The 17,926-nt window shown below is 42.3% G+C and overlaps 2 protein-coding genes across 7 annotated transcripts; both read right to left on the bottom strand.

The window, feature by feature from the left end:
* Positions 1-1,461: 1,461 nt before the first annotated feature.
* Positions 1,462-9,071, bottom strand: sesn2 (sestrin 2). Of its 5 annotated transcripts, none has more exons than XM_044053017.1 (11): positions 8,272-9,071; positions 7,109-7,174; positions 6,302-6,490; positions 5,065-5,247; positions 4,557-4,793; positions 3,848-3,971; positions 3,260-3,375; positions 2,948-3,031; positions 2,177-2,283; positions 1,947-2,091; positions 1,462-1,702 (listed from the first exon to the last, which is right to left on the bottom strand). In XM_044053017.1, the coding sequence occupies exons 1-11, from the start codon at positions 8,608-8,610 to the stop codon at positions 1,616-1,618; spliced, it is 1,677 nt and encodes a 558-aa protein (XP_043908952.1). In that variant the 5' UTR covers positions 8,611-9,071; the 3' UTR covers positions 1,462-1,615. The 5 variants fall into 5 exon arrangements, with proteins under 5 accessions (XP_043908952.1, XP_043908951.1, XP_043908950.1 ...); XM_044053016.1 differs by having other exon boundaries at positions 3,848-3,977; XM_044053015.1 differs by having other exon boundaries at positions 3,848-3,980.
* Positions 9,072-10,431: 1,360 nt separating this feature from the next.
* matn1 (matrilin 1) lies at positions 10,432-15,749 on the bottom strand. Of its 2 annotated transcripts, XM_044052126.1 has the most exons (10): positions 15,299-15,749; positions 13,798-13,982; positions 13,554-13,718; positions 13,243-13,465; positions 12,229-12,351; positions 11,931-12,103; positions 11,608-11,839; positions 11,377-11,529; positions 11,206-11,286; positions 10,432-11,095 (listed from the first exon to the last, which is right to left on the bottom strand). In XM_044052126.1, exons 1-10 carry the CDS (start codon positions 15,384-15,386, stop codon positions 11,046-11,048), a joined length of 1,473 nt encoding a protein of 490 aa, XP_043908061.1. In that variant the 5' UTR covers positions 15,387-15,749; the 3' UTR covers positions 10,432-11,045. The 2 variants fall into 2 exon arrangements, with proteins under 2 accessions (XP_043908061.1, XP_043908062.1); XM_044052127.1 differs by lacking the exon at positions 12,229-12,351 and having other exon boundaries at positions 15,299-15,748.
* Between the last annotated feature and the right edge of the window lie 2,177 nt (positions 15,750-17,926).

Raw genomic sequence — 17,926 nt, forward strand, 5'->3', positions numbered from 1 at the left:
CGAGAACATTTTTCCCCCCTGAAAGTTTCCAACTTTAAATTAGAAACACTACATTAAACTGTTCTTGTGCCCGCCATGAGCGCACAATAAATCACCAGTGATAAGTGAATGTAGTGCATGAGCAGCTTATTCTCATATATAAAGGCTACACACACACACACACAGTCTATAGTGTGAATATATGTATGCCTCTGGTTGCATGGTGTGAACTACAGGAAGGAGTGAGGTGCAATATCCGAGAAACGACAAATGATTAAGTGCAAATAAGTGTCAACCATTTGTTTCGGTGCAGATTCACCGTCATCATGACACATGTTTCTCGTGCTGTGTCAATGTATATCAAGTTATTAACAGTCTGATTAAGTGAACAATGTTCCTAATAGACTTTCTCGCCATCTTGTGGTGTGTCAGTGTAACAGTCTTTGAAGTTTGAAGTTGTTGCAGCATCAGTCCTGACACATTGCTCAGCATAACTCATGTATAGAATGTTGCTTTAAAACGGGAGAGAATCACTTATGTAACATGTAATGTTACATCGTCTCTGTTCATGAAGACCAAACAGAGACAGAATAACATTATCAACAGCAACAACAAAAGTAAATAAAACCACCAGAACTTACACACGCCAGCTTTAAATCTCAAAATATAGATTTTAACCTACAATTGTCTTCGAGTCAGAATAAGTCTTCCCAAGTGGACAGTTAGGAGTGTGGTCTAGGGCTGCAACTAACGATTATTTTCATAAATGATTAATCTCTATTATTTTCTCGATTAATTAATTACTCGTTTGGTCCATAAAGGGCCGAATATCTTCTGTCGTCCTCAACCTAAAATTTTGTTTGTTGTATAAGACATGAAAATGTTTAAATTAATGAAGCAGAAAAGAGAACTTTAAAATAACTCAAATTGATGAATTGATTATTACAATAGCCGATGATTCATTTAGCCCTAATATGGTCACTACATTACAGCACATTATTATGATCTGTGAAAACACCAGCGCATGAAATATAACCTTTGTGTGATTACGCAGATTCAAACTCTACACAGGGTTTCATTTTGATATCAAAATAACTTTTTATTTTATATAAAAAAATACAAGTTATTTTGCCTTTAGTTTGTTTTGTTTTTTTCCAATCCCAGCCTCACTGAGCTGCAGAAACACAGGTCTGAGGAGTGAGTAGTCTTGACAAGTGATCAGGACAGGTCATTCTAATAAACTTAGATTTCTGCAGAGAAAGAAAACCTGAATCACGACGACGATAATGATGATGATGATAATAATAATTTAGTAATACCAGTCCTAAATCCACCTGCTCACCTGGTGAACATGTGGCAAACATGTAGCCACGTCAGGTCTGAGTGAGGGGAAAACAGAACCTGATACGCTTCAGTGCAAAGTTAGTAACACATTTAAATACGAGACATCCCTGTTGCAAAGCAGCAGCAAAACATTAACACTTAAAGATATGCATTTATAGACATTCAGTGTAGTGTGTGTGTGTGTGTGTGTGTGTGTGTGGAGTGTGTAAGCTTTACTGTGGAGGTTGTGTAATGCATAGGGCTGTGTGGTACGTCACAGCTGGCTCAGCGTCTGCAAAAACTCGACTGACTGTCATCTCATGTAATGTGTGATGGCTCGTAAGGTGTAAAGGAGAGCTGCCTGGAGTCGAGCTTCCATCACTATCAGGTTTGCATGAACCTGCGAGAGAAAAAAAAAAAAACATGATTTGGTGACACACTTTTAAGTCCCCGTCTGTAATACTCCCTCTCTAATGACATTTAGAGATGAAGGAAGAAGGAGGGGGGGGACACAGAAATGTCAAATGATTCATTCCTTGTTAAAAAGGTAGCACGGGAGAGACGACGAGATAAAATGTCAAATGATTGGTATATCGGCGCCTGAAGAGGCCGCGTGTCAGGAGAGGATGTGAACACAGTCATACCTTCTCCGAGTGTCTGAAGTGCCTCCAGAAGGAGTGGTAGATGCGTGCCGTGGTCTGCTCAGGGTGACAGGCCATGGTTTTGACAAACACCTTGAGAGAGCGCTCCAGCAACACATTCACGCTGCCGTAATCGTAATCGTCGTATCTGTACAGGTAGAATACGCAGGGGTTGGTGACAGAGCAGGGATCAGAATCGTGATCTACACACTCTCTCTCTCTGTCATACTGACCGGATCCCGTAGAGGCAGTGTATGTAGTTCCACAGAGCTTTTCTCAGAGTGTGTGTGTCCACACCTTCATGCATGGCCATCCTGTGATATGTCAAGTTGCTCACCACCTTCAATGTGACAATTTAGTCAAATTATAAAATGCCACATTTATTTAGAAAGCAATTTAAGTTCAGCAACACAAGACCAAGACATTAAAGAGCATCCAGACAACACATATGCCTCTCGGTGAGCTCAGTGTACACCGGGGCTGCAACTAACAATTACTTTCATGACCTATCGATTACTTTCTCGATTGGTCAAGTATTTGTTTGGGCTGTAAAAAAACAGAAAATGTTAAAAAAAAAAAAAAGTTGATCGGTGTTTACCAAATCAGGGAATGACGATTTTCTCAAGTGTCTTGTTTTGTCCACAAATCAAAAAGTGTCGTTTTGATGATTTCTTTGTTACTTTGTGAATGTGAGTGTAAATATTCACATTTAAGAAGCTGGAAAATCTGAAAGCTTGTTTTAATTATTTAAAAACACTCAAACTGATTAACTGATTACCAAAATAGTCAAATAATAATCAATTCATCATTGCAGCCCTAGTGTACTCTCTTCTGTCACCATATTTGATTTAAAAACATATAAACCCCTGGTGTTTTTCCTTGCTTGCGTAGCATATCACTTAAAGTTCCTTGGGCTCACAGAGCTGCAATGTAACCACACGTCTTTATAAAAGTATTGGTGTGAATTTGTGTGAATCTATGACACTGAATTAAACACTGCGTACCTGGAATTTCTCATCCAGCAGCTGACCCATGTCAGGCAGTAGTCTGTTGACCAGAGAGAAGCCGTGGTCTTCCCAGGAATAATCCTGCAAACATCAGACACCAATGTTCTCACCAAAAGACCAAACAAGTGTTTATTCTAACTGTGTAAAATTTTAAATATATTCACACTTGAATGATCCAACAACAGTTGATTCTGGTTTTTCAAGTCACTGGTACAGCAAAAAATGCTACAAAATTACATATTTCTGTAAGTGAACTACTCATTCTAACACTACATGGTTCAATTATTAGGACAAACTGCTTCAATCTACCTGAGCTCTCATGGTGGGCGGAGCCTGCTCTCCTCTGGGTGCAAAATCCTCATATCTGAACTCAGGATCCTCCACCAGGCACAGCACCAGGTCAGGTGGAGCCTCCCGCACCACAGCTGAACAAAAACAGGAAGGTGTGAGTCCAATCCAACTTTATTTATAAAGCACTTAAAAAACAACAACAGCTGAAACAAAGTGTTGAACATCAGAGATGAATGAAATAAATAAAATATAGAAAAATACTACCTAAAAGATCCAAAAAATAAACAAAACAATAAAATACTGTAGAGAATATGAAAAAAATAAAATAAATATATACATAAAAACACCACAAATAAACTATTTGTCCGATAAAAACAGGTAAAATCAACATCTCATACTGGGTCGAACCTTCCGTTAAGATTGTGGTAACTGTAGGAGCAGCTGATCAGCTGAGAGAGGTAAAGTGGGGCAAGACCATTTAAGGATCTATAACTCAACTATAAAAACACACAGGCAGCCAGTGAAGTGAGGCTAAAACGGGTGCACGATGTAGACGAGGTGGGCGAATGACAGAGGGACGCACGAGTTAAACCGGCTTGTTCCTACCTGTTGGTATGCTCTCACTCCGCTCCCTCTCAAAGCGGGTCACCATCTCCTCCTGTGTGCACTCCTCCTCCTGCTGCTGCAGCTCCACCATCCTCTTCATCAACACCTCCACCTCCATCGTTCCCTCAACCAACAGGACATAAAATAGAGAAATTAGCTTAAGTGACTCACTTGAGATTGTGGTGGATCAGACTAGATGTAAACCTAGTGTATACTTGGACTGTGTCGGCAAATGAAACTGAAGATTCCACCTTTCTTTTATTCACACAGAATAAGCTTCTTGGTCAAAGATAAGCTGCATATCAGGCTGCTGAAACCACTGTCAGACAGAGTTAACACCAGTGGTTTCCCACGTTATCTGTTCAACTGCCTGTGATGGGAATGCAGTTTCTTGTCGGGCAAATCTCTCAGCAAACACTGCAAACTGGAGAAATGAGTATGAATGCAAACAGCAGAAACAAGTCAAACTCCCAAGTGAGCTCACTTGGGAGTTTGCAGGAGTAAATAAGCAGGCTGGAGTGGCGCATGCAATCCATAACCATCAATTTCCTCCATCTGCCCACCCCCGAAATTATCGTGAGATGGATTCAAAGTTTGTGTATCACTGATTGAGACAGATCGTCGGACAATGGAACGCTCAGCTGTGTGTGGGCAGGAACTGCTTTCACAATAAACCCAACAAAAAAAAAGGATTAGTTTAATAACTCACCTCTTGTCTCCCGTCCTCATGAGCAGGGCTATGAGGACTATTGGGACTACGAGGACTACGGGGCAGGTGACTGGGCGAAGGAGGACGAAAGGTGTAACCTCCAATGTGGTCGGGTTCTGGGCTTAAGCCGCAGGCCCACACAAAAGAGGAGAGTGAGTGAGCGTGTGCCATCAGGATCACAGCGTGTATGAGTTCAGCCAGTGACCAGCGAGGCTCTGCACCAGGACACACCAGCTCCTGCAGGACAGATGATGAACAAAAACATACTTTAGTGTCTAATTAAGTGTTATCGATATCACAGATACTGTGAATCTACATTTATCCACGATCGTGATCGTCATAAAAATGTAAATATAGTTCTCACTCCTACAGTAAAATACTGGACGTCTATATATAGAAGAGTGAGTAAGAGTCATCCCGTATGACAATACAAGATGAGCGTATGCGCAAAACAGAGAACTGGTGAGTGAGTCATAGAGGGTGAGTGAACAAATGACTTGTGTGTGACCTCGATGTGCTGCTGGGTAATGAGCCAGGGTCGGTGTGCCAGCAGTTTGTTGAGTGTCTGCAGGCTGCGGAGTTTGGTGGGAGCGTGTTGGATTCCACTCAGCCAGCTCTCCTCTCCCCCCGCCTCCAGGAAGCCTGCACTGTGCTGCTGCACCAGGTATGAACAGTGGTGACGCGCTGCAGCCTGTGAAGCATCAGGAAGAGTCAGGGCTAATGTACGAGGGAACCGTGTTGGTAACCGATCTGTTAAAGTTAAAACTTTTAGTCAACTTTGACAATTAACCACTGAGTGGATCTTGGGGTAACAAATTCATCATTTTCACATCTATAACTAAAATACTGCCCGCAAATTAATTTTTATGTGTGAGTGTCTGATCTTCTATGCAAGCAAAAAATGCTTCATTCTTTCATAATTCATATACAATGAATCAAACGCTAAGACTTCTCACATCACACATTTATTAGGTTTATTAAAAATGTGACACACACTTACACAGCCATGTAAAAAAGAGAAGGTTACAGTGACCTGAAGCTTGTCCCACACCCCAACCAAATTTAACTTCTATCATTTTATGTGCTGCACATCCACGTTGACATTGATAAAAACCCAATGACTGCAATATTGTGATATTGTGCAATTACCTTTAGATAGGCAGGAAAAAAGAGGACACCATAATACCAAAATTATTATAAAATTCATGACTCCACTTAAAGCTACAAAGTCTGCCATTATTTTCATATAACCATTAGTCCAGTGTCTACGTATAAAGGGATTAAATAAATGTACCTAAAGCATTTCACAAAGCCATTACAGACTTTATGGCTGTTGTTATTTCCACCTCAATTAACAAAAAACTACTAATAAATGCAGATGCCAATAAATACAAGACAGAAACACAGGCACCACTGCTTCAGATATTGTCTCACCTAGGATTAAGAAAGTCGACTTTTGTGCTTTGTTAATTTAGACGTTCCACTGGATTAGGAGGCAGGGATGGTTTGTACACTCAACAGTTGTTTAAATCTGAGCTCCTCCTGTCTCAATGTCGAAGTGTTTTTGGCAAACATGGCAGAACCGTGGCAGTGAGTGACAGACAGAACAGTAAGAAGTGCTACATGTGTGTGTGAAGCACTGCCATATAAATAAGTCAATTTAAACATTGGAATAATTAACCATAAATGGCTGTTCGTAGCCACAGGAGTCAGATCTGAAATCTCATGCTGTGGCTCTGTCTTACCATTATAGCGATGTAATGTCTCCAGTGACAGGGCAGGGGGCCGTCCATCTCCAACAAAGCATGCTGGGCTTTCAGGAAGCAGCTGAGGTAGGCAGGGTGCAGCGCCATCACCATGGTGATGTGGTCAACACGACCCAGTGACAAGAAGGACTCCGTGAGAATTTCCTGGTCCATGTCTTCCTTCATCATCTTTAGAGGGAGAATTCAAATTCAAGTTCAAGACTGAAAACCAATGCCCTGTCAACTAACCCATTAACTAACATTTATTTTTGCTTGTGGGCAAATTGGCAATGATTCACTTATTAATGTTTCTCTTGTGGGCAGAAAGCCCTCCCCATGTGTTATGAGGCAGAAAACATCCCGGGCTGATACAACACCCACTTTCTCCTGTGGAAAGTTTTTAGTCACATGGGAAAACAGCATTTTCGCAACACATGTGTGATGTTGCATCTTTTGACTTGAGGCAACAGACACTGCAGTATCCAAATACTTAAGTTTGCCCTTTAGTATTTTAGGGATAATTAAATGTGGCACACAAACAAAATAAATGAAAGTTAAAAACAATCCTGTCATTATTCACAATAATAATTCAATATGAAGAGAACACCTGGCACAACAACATATGAACTGATTTCATTTTTTCCCCCCACTATTCTGGCCTGTGGTGTAAAATTATGATATAAAAGTAGTAACTGTTTAATGACAAAAAAAGAACAACACAGGCAACAAAATTATGAATGACTTTTTGTGTAATACTTTGTTTTTGTTTATGACACTCATAAACAAATGTACATAAGTCATACACACCTGTTTTGCAGGAATAAAGGCACTTGGACCCTGGGCCAAAACCCGGGGTACTTCAACTCCTTGTTCCTAGTACCACAGAGGACACAGTCAAGTATACAGTGAATAAATAATGATTAAATAATTTTTTGATTGTTCTGGAAATATTGCGACAAAAACACACAATTACAAGGCAAGAACCTCAAAGTGTTTGATTCATAGTGGAAAGCATAAATATCATATTGACTAAAACTAGACTAAGATTACGTTAACATTAAACAACTATTTATGCAGCACATTTTATGATATTGCAAAAATCTGTAGACAGCTGCCTTACCACCTGGAACTTGACTAAACTTGATGACCCGAGCAGCTGTACTGTAACTGGAGAAACTAGTTTCATAACCATAACTCACAGTCAAGAATTTTTTTTAAATATCAAGCACAAAAACTCACAGTCATTGAACCGACAAGCGAGAAGCCACAGCTTGTTATTTCCAGCAGAGGAGACAAAGTGAAGAGGAGCTCAAAACAACTATCTGACTTTTCATACTGAGCAGCAGTGAATGAGCCTCGGGGGGGCGTGTCTGCTGTTTTTCAGCAGACCAGGAGGGGGCGTGTCCGCACAGCTTGTTTGTGCTCAACGCAGTAGTCTTGCATCATCACCTACTTTACAGTTCAACGTCTGATGAAATAACCCGCAGAAAAACGGCAACCAGCTGCTGGACAGTGCGGTTATAACGTCTATTAATAAATGAATGATTTAATCAGTGAATTACTTTCTATTTTGGATAAAGCGTTGGACAAAATATATCCAAAAGACGAGAATAAGCAATTCAATTTGAGAGTGGGAAAAACAAACAAATCTAAACTTAACTAAATAAATGTTTTCAGGTAACAGTTGTTCATAATTTATCTCTTGTGACTATAATACATTCATATTTGGTGTTAGTTCTCACTGTTCTCCCTCGGTTGAAACAATACTGTTATGTAACCGTTTTCACATATTTGGACAGTTTTGTAATAAACCAGACCTCTTAATGTACTGTAAGTGCTTTCGTTTAATCTGTCACACCTGTGAGTTTATACATTATTATTGTTATTAGAAGAATGTGATACATACACAGAGACATGAGCCTGGTTATGAAGAAACACAGTTTATGAAAAACAGTGTCGTAACTTCTTACCTGTGCAGTCCGCAGCAGCTCGGTTGCCCTCTCCCGCACCTCCCGCAGCGGACACGACCGAGACAGCCGAAGCAACTGCAGCAAAGTCTGCTTACTCAGCCGTGCCGAACCGGGCTTGTCCAGTCCCAAACACAGCATAACCCGATGGCTCAGCTCCTCCAGAGCCGCTACCCGCTCGTCCTCGTCCCTGCTGCACAGTCGTGTTAAGCTCTTCGCTGTGGGGACGATGTCTGACTCTATCTCCGTGTGGTGACATAAGCGGTCACCGCCGGACCCTCGTCCCGGTGTGTTGTCTCCGTTAGCCTGGCTGGCAAAGGCTGCAGCAGGGTAACTGGCCATTTCTTGTCTCAGCACCAGAAATGTCTCGGGCTGCCTGCCGCTGTTGCAGCTAGCTGCTGTTAGCTCAACCTTTAGCGTTCGCTTTGTCGCAGGTACTTGTCTTTATTGTCAAATACTGACGTATCTGCAGCCACTTCTTAACTCAATGCGCAATAACGGGTCACACAAATCATTAACGAAGAAAGACCACCTTCAAATCCGTCGGCTTTTCCGCTGTCCCGCAGACACGGTATGTTAGCTTTCTGAGCTACCGTAGCCGCTAGCTTAAGTAGAAGCTGCTGCAGCGTTTGAGCAGCGCATTTAAGTTAAACATGGAGACACTTTGAAGCAGAAGTGCATACTTGTGGAGGGCTCCCGGTTATCATTTAACTCAGCATTTATGAGGCATCGACAGGATTCGGCAGCCGACAGTTCACTTCAGCTGTTCCCCGAGAGCCTCACTTATGCTACGTCACTGTGACGTTGCTGTCGCTTTAATTCTCAAACGCCTTTTTCCACATCCCTCCCCCAATTAACCTCCTTTCTGTTTGAATTGAATTCTATCATCATGTCACTTTATCTACTGGATTGCAAAAAAATAATATAAGAATACAATTGTTAGTAGGGGTGTGCACACACATTTGGAAGGCCAGAGGTGAAAATTAAAAGGGCACCTACTGCGCAGGCACCAGGTATATAATGTCCCACATTGTCACACACCTGTGTAGACCAATACAGGGACATGCTCTACAGCACAGCATCACTGTCTGTCACAGTGATGGACATTGGACGAGGTGTGTGCTGTGCCAGTTGGCCGAGAAACGTAGCTTGATGTTGTACTGGTGCGACAACAACGAACATCGCACGCGACACAACAGACAACACAATGGACAACAATGGTCTGTTTGTCTCAACAAGACGTGAAGCATTTGCAAGGGAGTGAGGCTTTTCTGTTGCCCAATGAGCTGACTGTCATGGGTCTAGCTCCACCCACACCTACTCTAGTACCCCAAAGGAAGGGTACTGAAAAATGGGTTGGGGCCAGTTATTTTTGGCACTATCCCTAATGGAAACTCAAAAAGATTACATGTGTTTTTGTAAAATTTCATGTTCTGTACTTCTGTGATTCTTGTTTTACGATGACTTTGAGTTACTTGTCTCAACCTGTATATCTCACACATTTTATTTTTATTATGTTTCAATTTCATTATTATGTGTAACTGTTTTATATGTGCTACAGTGTTGAGACCTGCTTTGAAATTGTTAGTTAAAAAAACTGAGCTGCAAAACACAATGCTTTATTTCCTCTCAGTTTAAAGGTAGGTGCACATAATGGCAAGCTGTTTTAATATTTAGGTGTATGTATTACACATATATCTTTAATTTAACAGTAAATATCTAGATGTTGCAACAAAATTATAACCATCCAATTCCAGTCTGAGATATCTACAATTTCATTCTGTCTAGTAAAGTTATTATAGTAATTTATGTTTTATTCATTTGAGTTTGTTGTTTATAAAATAGCCACACTAATGGAAAATCACACCTTCCATCATTCCAAAAACCAAATTGACCTGAACTCCAAAGATCAGCAATAGCCTATGGATCCAATTCATTTTATTATTGTAATTCTGAGAGAAAGAAAGTACTTTTAAGACTTTTTTTTTCACCAAACAGTCATTTAGCTATGACTTAAAAACATTCATCATTTATGCTGGGAACATCCCTGTAGTCCTCCTGGTCCCCGAAGCCCATAGATTAACTGAAACCATGGAGATCTGTGTGTCTGACTGTGCATGTGTCTACAGTACTGATTTAATATACAATAGTTTCACAATTATATAGTATTTACCTCCTGAATCACCTTTATTTAGGATAATAAAAACATCAATGTGTACCAGTTATTACCAGACATATACCTTATATTAATTTATATATATATACACATATACAGTATATAATATAATAATATTAGATACCTTTGTTTGGGGGTAAGAGTAGAAAGATGAATACTTCAGATATGAGGGGAGAGAAGGAAAGATGACAGTGACATATAACCAGACTCTTGTAGGAAGATTCAACACCGTGGCAGTCACTAAGAAAAGAAAACTTTCAGTGTACTGTCACCATTTCCCTATGAGGGAAGAGTTTTATTAACAAACACACAGTCTGGCTATGGAGGATGACCTTCAGAGCACACACACACACACACACACAAAGAGGTGTGGTCCCCATGGCAACCAGCAATTTGTGTCCCAGGAGACCCAAGGTTGAAAGAGGTAAAATGGAGAAAAGAGGAGGAGGGATAGGTGTTTTTTTGAGGGCTCAGGATACAAGAAGAGGTAAGGGTTCATACACACACACTGTTCTTTTCAGCATTTTACAGGAAGTAAAAAAGTGTGTGTGTGTACGTGAGTGAGTATGCAGATGTAAAGCAAAGAGTGGGATTTGTGTCCTCAGACGATTTTGTTCTCCAGCATGGCGATCCTCTTCGACATGCTCTCTAGTAAGATTTTGTCAAGGAGAACATTAAAAGCGATCAAAAAGACAAGAATACATAACAACACCATAAAATCCCCTCCCTCTCCACATCAGTTCACTTGTTGTAAAGGATATATTTTTTTGTTAGTGCCTGTAGGGCATCTTCTACTTTCTTTTGGAACTTTACAAGGGAGTCACACTCACAAGGGTCATCCTCTGTGGGATCACAAAGCACAAGTTTTAAGTTAGGGTACCAGTGTGTAATAAGTTTTTGTTGTATGTCTGTCTTTAATAGCAAAGTCTGACCTTGGCAGATGTTAATCTGCAGCTTCTTGGCAATCTGGGTCATAGCCTTGAAGTCGGCGGTGTAGAAGTAGTGCTCTGCAGTTGGCTCAGAGGCGATCTCTTTGAGTTCATCCTCCACTGCGTTGCCCACTCCAACAGCGTACATCCTAAAGCCTGAAACACACACAGATGCATTTGTCACATGACTGACATGGCTCTCATTTATTACAACTTAATCCTTCCTCTCCTTACCGTTTTCCTTGGCCTTCTTTGCAGCTTCTCCAATATAGTCTTGGCTGCGTCCATCAGTGAAGACGATGCCAACCTTGGTGACTCCAGGCCGGGCACCCTGACCTGGGGTGAAGCTGTTGTCCAACAGATAGCGAAGGGCCTGACCTGTCATGGTTCCCCTCTCCATGTAGACCATCTTCTTCACAGCTTCCTTCAGGTCTTTCTTGTTGTTAAAGCGGCCCAGGGGAAACTCCTGTAGGAGGACAGAAACAACACGTTAAGGAAGCAAAGGAAGTGGGTTATTGTGGTGATTATCTGCGCAAAAAAAACAAACAGACATGTACCTGTCTGACTAAGCTGGAGTACTGCACCAGTCCAACATGAGCCTTGCTGTCAGAAACATCCAGTTTGTCAATGATCTGGTTGATCCACTTCTTGACCAGTTCAAAGTTCTCAGGGCGAACACTCTTGGAGCCGTCGATCAGGAAGACCACGTCTGTCGCGGAGTTGCTGCAAGCTGGCGACGACACGTACACAGACACACGTGCGGCATGTGATCGGTGCGGTTGTGGCAGCACAACAATCTCGCTTGGACAAATGCCGTCACACGGACACACACTGGACGTTAACATACACACTCACCGCTGCAGCTGCGGCCATTGTCCATGAGGGTAAAGCCGTCTTTGCAGGCACACTTGAATGATCCAGGTGAGCTGATGCATACCTGCTCACAGTCGTGATCTCCAGTGGCACACAGGTCCGACACTGTGTGTGTGTGTGTGTGTGTGGGTGGGTGCGTAACACACACACGTGCACACAGTAAATATGTTGACACACAAAGGAGGGTTGGGGTGTTTGGGAGTTAGGAGGAGAGAATGAAACTATGTCAGTTTTAAATTCCTTTTTTTTAATGATCCACTGTGACCAGCAGGTGGATGACGCATGAATCCAGTGGATCCTTAAAACAATCAGGTGGAAAAGATTGGAGAAGCCTTAATACACATCATCATGTAAATACAAATTTAAAGCTCAGGCTTATCCAATAATAATCCAACACTGCAAACATGCAGCTCTGTCCTTGGACGAAAACATCCGCAGCAAGACTGGCTGCTGTGAAATAAGTGCGAGGCAGCAGCCAGAACTGCAACAGACTACGATAACGAGAGGTTTTATGAATATCACTGATGGATCTGTAATCACAGGTAGATCAGTCTTGACTCTCAGTAATATGAGACTTAAACTGATGGCAAAGCATCAGATTTCCTTCCAAAAAAAAGGGTTGTTCCTGCTCTAATGCCCTCCATCACCGGGAGTATTGGATGAGTTTGCATGGCCTAACTGTCATTTTGTTGAGGAAGGACAGAGGACAAAAGGGAGGGAACAATAAAGTGGAATGAAAAGATGACAGTTCCGACACCTTACCCTCAATATACTGTAGGGAAGCCAGCAGAGACCTCTCTCCATGGGATGAAGGCATGCATGGATAATGATTGTTCTTCACTGACTGGTTTTTTTCATCCATCCCTGATTATTTCCTTCACAAAAGACTAATCCATTTTTTCCCCTCTGCATCTCTAACTGTAAACAACAACAACAACAATCCCTCCTAAACAACCCCTATCTGTCCTTATCTTCTTACCTCTCCTCCTGACTTACCACAGAAGGCCTCCTGAAACTTCTTGGTGAGCTTTTCGATGACACTGTAGCTTTCCACATAGTCCACGTGGTCGTCCAGGGGTTCACTGGCCATCTGCCTCAGAGTGCTCATGTCCACACGTCCCACACCGATGGCAAAAATCTCAATGCCGGCATCACGTGCGCGCTGAGCAACGTCTTTCACGCTGTCCTGGGGACGGCCATCTGTCACAATAATGGCAACCTGTGATGAGTGACGTGAAAAGTTAAGACACAGTATGAACGGGATTGTGAAATGTTGTCAGAGACTCGACGTAACGCGTGCATCTCACCTTGCTGACGTCATTCGATTTAACACGAGCACCCTCGCCCTCGCTGAAGGCCACGTTCAGGGCAAACTGAATGGACAGACCGGTCATTGTCCCAGTGGACAGGGGCTCGATCTTAGTCACAGCCTTAACTAGTCCAGCTTTGTTGCGGTGAGTTTTGAGTGACACCTACATTTGCGTGGGAGCAAAATTAGCCAGGATTTGTGACACATTGTTGACTGAACAGGATAATAAATCATTCCCATACCTCGTTCTTGACGCGGCTGGCATAGTTGACAACTCCCACACGGGTGGCGTTGGGTCCAACATCCAGTCCCTCAATGACCTTAGCCAGAAAGACCTTGACCTGCTCGAACTCTGAAGGGCGAACGCTGCGGCTGCTGTCGATGATGAACACGAGGTCTGTTGGACGGGTTTTACACAAACCCGCTGCTGTGTGTGTGTAAGCGGAAAAACCGTGATTATCACAGATCATAGTTTTAATTTTAAAAGAAAAGTGGAGCAGAGTGGAGAAACACGGTGGCAGTGAGAGGAAAATGGGGGAGGAGTGGAGGGATGGAGACGGACGAGATGTGTATGTGAGAGAGTGGATAGAAATAGAAAAACAGGATGGACGCAGGCAACGGGTTATAAGGATGATGGAGAAGCAAAGATCAAATGAGAAACCAAGAGCTGTGAATCCAGTTTTTAAACCATTGCACAGATCTTAAAATACAAAATATATATAAAAAAAAGAAGATAATTTCACTGAGTATGAGCATGGAAAGTGGTTCAAATTTCAGCTCAGCTCAAGAATTGAAATTCTAGACACATTCTTGCTGAACAAACAAACTTATTCAGCTGAAAACACCAGACAGAGCTGCTTTATGTGTGTAAGAAGAAAAACAATAATGTGAAGGCGTCTGATGCTAATGACACTAAGAGCTGGGATCTATTTTCATTGAGATTTTAGCCGTTTTTTTCTTCGTAAAACAAACTGCTGTTTGCAAAAACTTCCAGCATATTCAAACATCACTGTTCTCCCTTCTTGCCCTTCACCTCTCTCCCTCCATCCAGCCCCACCCCCCCCCCACCCACACACACACACACACACATACATATACAGCATCTGAATTGTGCAAATACATATTTCTGTTCAGCAACAAAATTAACCAATACATATGGTAATATTGTCTAATTGTCGGTTTACCTATGTGAACATTAGTATTATTTTTCATATATTGTCAGAGGGGCAGCAAATGACCAAGAAGAAGGGCATTGGGCTTGTAACCAGAGGGTTGCCAGTTTAAATCCTGGGGTGCCCCTGAGCAAGATACCCAACCACCACTGCTCCCCGGGCACAGATAAGTGCTGCCCACTGCTCCTGTGCTCCTGATTGCTTGTGTTCACTGCCACTGTGTAAAAACAATGGTCAAATTCACTATCACTAAATGGTGTGTGCAAATAAAACCGATTACAATTCGGATTGATCGGAATTTGTGATGAATGAACAATGGAATTTCCAATAAAACTTTTTTATGTTAATACAAATTCCATATCAAACAGGATTTATCAGTTGTGAGTCCTCTGGGACTTGCCAGTGCAACACACAAGCTTCAAGACTTTCATCTCTTGAAGTTCACTGAAGAGTTGTAGTTTAGTGAGCGTACCCCAAAAGTGACCTCTACTGTGGTCACACAACGAGTGTCAGGTGTGAGATTCAGACTAAACTAGGATCATTTTTAGGGGTTAAAGGTCATGTTTCTTACCCATGGCGGCAGCGGTGCGCATGTCCAGGGTGGCTTGAGCTCCTATAATGCCAAGCAGCAGCAGGACCAACAGCGGGGTAGGCGTCATGGTGACAGCGATGCGGGCGACGACTTAACGCAGGGGTGCAAGCAGGTCTGCAGACGGTCCTGAAGTGAGAGAAGCTGGAGAGGAGAGAGAGAGCAGGGCGAAGGGAGTTCCAGGCGAGGGGGACGGTCACAGAGTGAGACCAAATGACTGGGAGCTGCACGTTATCAATGCAAGTGCTTCACACCCTCGGCCCACAGACGGCCCCCCCTTTACAGATCCTGTGTGAATGTGTGTGTATGGGTAAATGTGTGTCTCTGTGGGTAGGAAAGGGAAATACCTGCTCTGGGAGGACCTAAAACGGTGGGCAAGGAAAGACAAACACACCTTGATATGGGAAAGATGGACAGGTATGTGTGTGTGTGTGTGTGTGCGTGTGTGTGTGTGTGAGAGAGAGAGTCAAAGTAGTAAAAGTGTTGTTGTGTGCGTGCTGTGTGAGCTCAGTGTTTACAGTGTGTGTTTGTGTGAGACTGGCTGGGGGTACAGGAGCCACTGGGGTTTGGTGCAGGAGAGCCCGCCAATGCAGCCACCCCAGGTTGGATTTGGCCAAAACTCAAATAAACACCAACATGAATTCCTCTTTTCTCCCGGTGTTCCCTCGTATAGCAAACACACATTTATGGTTCGGAAGTGAGGGAGAGCCGCCGCACACAGCCGACAGTGTTCCCGCCGCTCCGCACGTTGGCGTGTATGCACGTTTCTTCATAGCCACCAATTTCTGGATAAGTTGAGGCCAATTCCTGGTTTTTGCAAGTTCAGTTAAGTTCAGCGCTTCTAAATGACAGGTAATAATCTGGTGTTCTGTCATAATTTTCTCTCATCCACAAATAGTCTCATTATTACATGTGTTATTCTACAGCCTAAGACTGTAAAATCAAATCAATGTAATCAAATCAAATACATTTGATTCAGACTTTAACATATTTTGTAAGTTTACCATAAAGTAACAAACTCAAATGTTCTTGATTACAACCAGATCAAAAAACTTTCACCTCAACTCCCCATCCCAACTTTTCCTCCATTACTCTCCACTCCACTGTCAGGTAAGCAGTGGGCCCCAGTGGAGTAAACACTCTTTCATCAATATTGCTCACATACACATCTTTAATCTCTCTATAGGCTTCACATACACACAGAACAGAGAGCCCTCTTTTCCCACATCATCCCTCTCCTCCCAACTCAACCCTGCATTCCACCGTACACACACCCTTCCTCCTCCTCTACACACACACAGCACAAACAAGCTGTAATTGAGGGCTTTTAAGAGGAGCGGTAGCTTGTGCTGTACAGTAACTGGCCTGAGACACAGCCGTGAGTGTGTCTTATAGTGGTGGTGACGGTTGGAGATGAAAGCTCTGCACAGTGTGTCATCTCTGGGAATTAGCACTTAGAAGTGAAGACACAACATGTACATGTACACATATTTACGCACACAGTAGACACACAAACACACATATTATGGAACCCAGTCTTGCTAACAAGAGGAACAAACACAAAGAGGTCAATGGATGAGCATCCATCTGTATTTGTGACACACTCATGTATACATAGTTAAACAATAACATGTTGGTTGAGGGAAAAGCCTCAACTAATACTAGTGGGTAGTTCTGAAGCTTCACCTGCAACCAGCTGTCAATCACACTACCATACACGTATATGTGTTGTCTATTTTCACAGAAATGGAAACATCATTTACAAAATTAAAATGGCGATCTGTTGAAGAAGACTTGAAACTAGCGACCAGGCTTATATGAAGTGAGAAATGGGCAAATGTTCTCATATTGTTGGATTTAACAAACCAATTGGATAAAATCACCATTAGCTTTTGAGACATGGACCAAGGGATTATTAGAAAACCAATTCAACCGTTTTCTGATGCTGAGCACTAACTACACATTTATGCAGCAGCAGTTATTAGTTTAGCTAATTTGTCGTCTGAAGTCTGTGATTTTGCTGTATTCCCCTGCCTACTTGTCCAAAAAACTCTCTGCTAGAAAAAACACAAACCTAATACATTATGAAGACCAGGAATATTTGCTTCCTTACTGAAAAAGGGACATGTTCCTGTAAGTCCTCTTTCACTGCCAACAGCCCGACCGCCCCAGGTCTGTACAATAGTGCTGCTAGACCCATAGAGTAAACGGAAACATGTTTGACTCAAATAAATATCTCCAGCAAAGCCACATGTGTGACACGGGGAGTTTTTATACAAAACCACATTTAAATAATGCCAATTTTAGAGAAGGTATTTAGAATCTACATGGTTGGGTGAGATATTTTTTCCCACTATTTGTCTTCATTTTTGAATATTTGTTTTTCCCAAATAAATAGCTGTGATCCACAATCACTCTGCCTGGTGTTCCCTCTCCATCCAATCCTAACACCAGTTTATTTGTCTCATCCTTGCAAAAACAAACTAAATATCGACACCAAGACTCTATTTGAAGCCGAGAGCCAGGGGACTGGTTTCAGTCTTGTCTCACGACAAATATTATTACTTTCAATCAGTTACATCAATAAACTCCATTGCTTGACTGAATATG

The sequence above is a fragment of the Solea senegalensis genome, linkage group LG20, assembly GCF_019176455.1.
Source record: "Solea senegalensis isolate Sse05_10M linkage group LG20, IFAPA_SoseM_1, whole genome shotgun sequence".
In the NCBI taxonomy this organism is placed as follows: domain Eukaryota; kingdom Metazoa; phylum Chordata; class Actinopteri; order Pleuronectiformes; family Soleidae; genus Solea; species Solea senegalensis.